Genomic DNA, 3,706 nt, shown 5'->3' with positions numbered 1-3,706 from the left:
AAAAAAAAAAAAAAAAAAAACAATGAAAAATAACAGAAAAGAAAAACGAAACAAACGCAATATCGTTAAATGAGAACAAAGAGAAAAGTGGCAAAAAACCATCGCGTATTTCACGTATTGCCTTTGCACTCGTTGACGTGGCTTAGAACAGAATGCTTGAAAATTACGCTTCAGGATCGAAGACGGCGTCGGCTTCAATTGCGCAACAAGCGCGACGCAACGAAATTCGATCATCTTTGCCGCATAATAACGCCGCGATATATAAAAAAAAATAAAAATAAAATAAAAAAAAAAGGAGGACAAGAAGGATACGCGAAGAAGGGAGAGAAATAAGGCGAGCGAACGAACGAGAGAGAGAACACGAAGAAAAAATGGCGGCGATGCGACGGAAGCAGAAGTTGGAAACCATAGCTCTATGCACGAGGTCACAGAAATATGTAATGTGTAGCGACATGCACGACCCAGGAGGATTAGTCGATCGAACCGGATGAAATATCGCGAGGAAAGACACTGATTCACTAGGTGAAATGTTATCAGGGATATTCAAGCGAATTCGCGGAAGAGGGAAGAATTATGCGTGAGTTATCAGAGAGAGCGAATGTATTAGAAAATTTCTTATAAATATTTTTTTCTAAATTTATTTTTCACGTAAAAGCGAATAAGAATTCACTCTGTCTACGATTTTTATCGATGAATTTTTTAGAGGTTAAAATGTTGTATCTAGAAAAATATATCCCATGAACGAATTGTATGTAAAAAATACGAGTTTATTTCTTACATAAAAGTATAAAAATTCTTAATATTATGATTTTTATTGTGGATAAAAATGAATTTATAGAAGAAGCAAGAATTATCTGTAAATTTGAATCATTGAGAGTGAACTTGGAACGCTATCTAATCGTAAATTTCTGAAATCTAGAAATCTAGTAGATGAACAACTAGATAATTCGAAACGGATAAATTCAATAAATTAAAATTAAAAGTTTCGTTCAAATGAATTTAGATAAACAGACTCGTACCTAATAATAAAAGAAAAAAAAAAGGAACAAATAAAAAAATATAAATAAAAATTATTAAATTTAATCTTTTCACCCTCGTCTTTAATCGATCTCTCTAATTTTTTTCTTTTTTTCTTTTTTAAAATCTTTCCACTCCCCTTTACGATGGAAGTGTGAAAATGATCGCACGAGAGAATATTACTTAATTGCCGCGCGATTAAGTCCCCCTCGTTCGATGATGAAACCGACGATTATTAATACACGATGAGATCGATCGAAAGTTGTCGAATTTCTGGCTCGTTCCAGTTTTCAACTGAGAGTGGCGAGAGGGGGAGGGGCGAAGTCAAGGCGAGTTACCTCGATTTCGTCGTCGTGTGCATGGCAACGTAAGAGCCGACGAGCTGCTGCTGTCGAGGGTAATTATTTTTGCGCGTATCACCTTGTGCCACCGAATATTATTGAATGGTTGAATAAATAGGCGGGGAGAGAGAGAGAGAGAGAGGCTTTTACCTGAAGAAACTGTGTCACGAGGAATAAAAAAATAAAAGAATAAAAAAAAATCATTCGGTTAGAAGGCTGGAAAGTTGTGCAACGCTTTCACTGATTATTCACGATCACAAAAAAAGAAAAAATTAGTGCTCGACACGATTTGTATTGTTAACGTGATGCAATAAAAAATTACATTGTGAAGAATATACAAACGAGATACGTGTATATATAGGAAATAATAACTTCTGTTCTCGATTATATTTCGATTGGTTATCAACATTTATATGGGCCGTCTGTCTCCCGATTAAGATGATTAATCGAGGTTTCTACTTGTACACGTTCTCTCAACTTTTTCATGGCCAATCAATTTTAATAACCGCATTATGCGCAAGTATTTAATACCACCAATTTATGCTCACCAATGTGAGCAACAATTGTGATATGTGTACATATCTTTGACAAATATTAGCGATTGATTTACGTGTATCGAAGAATGAGTGTGAAAAACGAAGAAAATATTGGATAAATTCTCGAGTTAAATTTAATAGAAGAGAGAGAAAAATTTTTAATACGAATATATTTTGAGCGAGGCATTGAACATTGAACGACGAGAAAAAAAAAAAAGATTAAAGCAGGAAATGCAATTAGTAATATTGAAGTTCACCAAATGCAGTCGTAAATTTAATTCTCTTCAAGGTACAATTACTGAATAGATCCATCATGTGCCCGGCGTAAATGCTCTCTTAGAGACGGGTCCGCCGATAACTAACACTTAAATGAGAGGTGTTTGGTGCATGTGTAGGCATCGTCAAAGGATGCCAATTAAAGCGATGCCTTTTCAATATCTGATAATATTTGGTATTTAATGAGATATCGAATAATGTTTGGTATTTAATAACGTATCTATTCATATTTGATCAGTATATATCGTCTGACATTATGTAAGATACCATTCAGAATTATGCCATTGTGTATTTCGATCACATATTGCAATTAAAACCACGATCTCTCTATATAGTTATATCGAATAATTTATATTCGATATCGTTTAGCGATGATTATATCATAAATAAACTGTTAAAGAAGATATCAACAAAAATTGGATATAAAATAAAATATATTCGATATATTCGATTAGCCAATTTCTTCAACCCTGAAAATTAAATCCTGAATGAACGAAAAATCAAGGATTAAAATTCATTCAGAGTCGTGATCCTTCCATCGAAAGATTTTATGGATTTTATTTAAAATCAGAAATCTAAAAATTTCGAGTAATTCAAGATGAATTGATGCTCGGGACAAAAGGTAAAAATTCTGGAAATACGATCCACGCCGGCATCGATCCCTGATCTAAAAATTATACGATCTATTCGACTTACCTCTTGAGATACGGGATTGTTCTTGTTCCGGCTGGTATTGGATGTATTATTAATGGAAGAGAGCGTGGTAAGGGTTGCAGTGCCGACACCGCCGACCGTCTTTCCGCTGACCTTGGTACCAGCACCACCGACATCTTTGTGCAGCGTTCCAGGACTCTGAAATGAAATATCGATGGTGCGTTAGAACAATGCCCAAGAACGTATTTTTCTTTCCTCTTTTTCTTTTCTTTTTTTTCTTTTTTACGTTCTATGATAATGAGGTTGCAACCTGACATTGAATCTCGGATGAAATATCGAAGAGATCGGGGAAAAATTAATAGCCGTCCCTCGTTTAAGGGAATAGAATTTCGAAATATTTTTAGAACGAAATTTTTATCCACGATTTCTGGTATTGTATCCTATGCAATGCTGTTTAAAAACTAATAAAATTTGATCTTTATCGACAAACACGAGTTATTTGCAAGAAAGATAAAATTGGAAAAATTCTATCAAAGATTAAATTTCATTCTACAAAATATCAATGAAATTACATCACTTAAAAAAAGAATCATAATCGGTCACTACGAAAATTCACTCGATATAAAACCAACAATATTTCAAGTATCGTATTTGCAACACCTTCAACTTTCTTTCGTAAAATAGCCAAACAATTTTCATCTCTCAATTCAATTTCCAAAACTTTCTACTACGTTACAATTTCCATCTATTATTCCACTCAATTTACTCCTTACTCGAAAGGTTGTTTAAAATCGCATGTACACTCGCGTCCCCGATATCTCGTCGAAATCATCGCTATTTCTCTTAATCTTTGACTCCGCGCATCCATCCAACGCGGAGGAA

General features: G+C 34.3%; 1 protein-coding gene across 9 annotated transcripts in view; it reads right to left on the bottom strand.

Moving 5' to 3' along the window:
• Positions 1-3,706, bottom strand: part of LOC102679312 (dual specificity tyrosine-phosphorylation-regulated kinase 4) — a 176,900-nt gene that overhangs the window by 44,535 nt on the left and 128,659 nt on the right. For all 9 annotated transcript variants that reach the window (XM_006608737.2, XM_031514073.1, XM_006608738.2 and 6 more), the window contains one exon: positions 2,867-3,022. In XM_006608737.2, the coding sequence (XP_006608800.1) occupies positions 2,867-3,000 (134 nt within the window). In that variant the 5' untranslated portion in view covers positions 3,001-3,022. The remainder of the gene's footprint in view (positions 1-2,866; positions 3,023-3,706) is intronic.

Source organism: Apis dorsata, unplaced genomic scaffold, assembly GCF_000469605.1.
Source record: "Apis dorsata unplaced genomic scaffold, Apis dorsata 1.3 scaffold_44, whole genome shotgun sequence".
NCBI classification, from domain to species: domain Eukaryota; kingdom Metazoa; phylum Arthropoda; class Insecta; order Hymenoptera; family Apidae; genus Apis; species Apis dorsata.
This window is presented reverse-complemented; position numbering and strand designations above follow the sequence as displayed.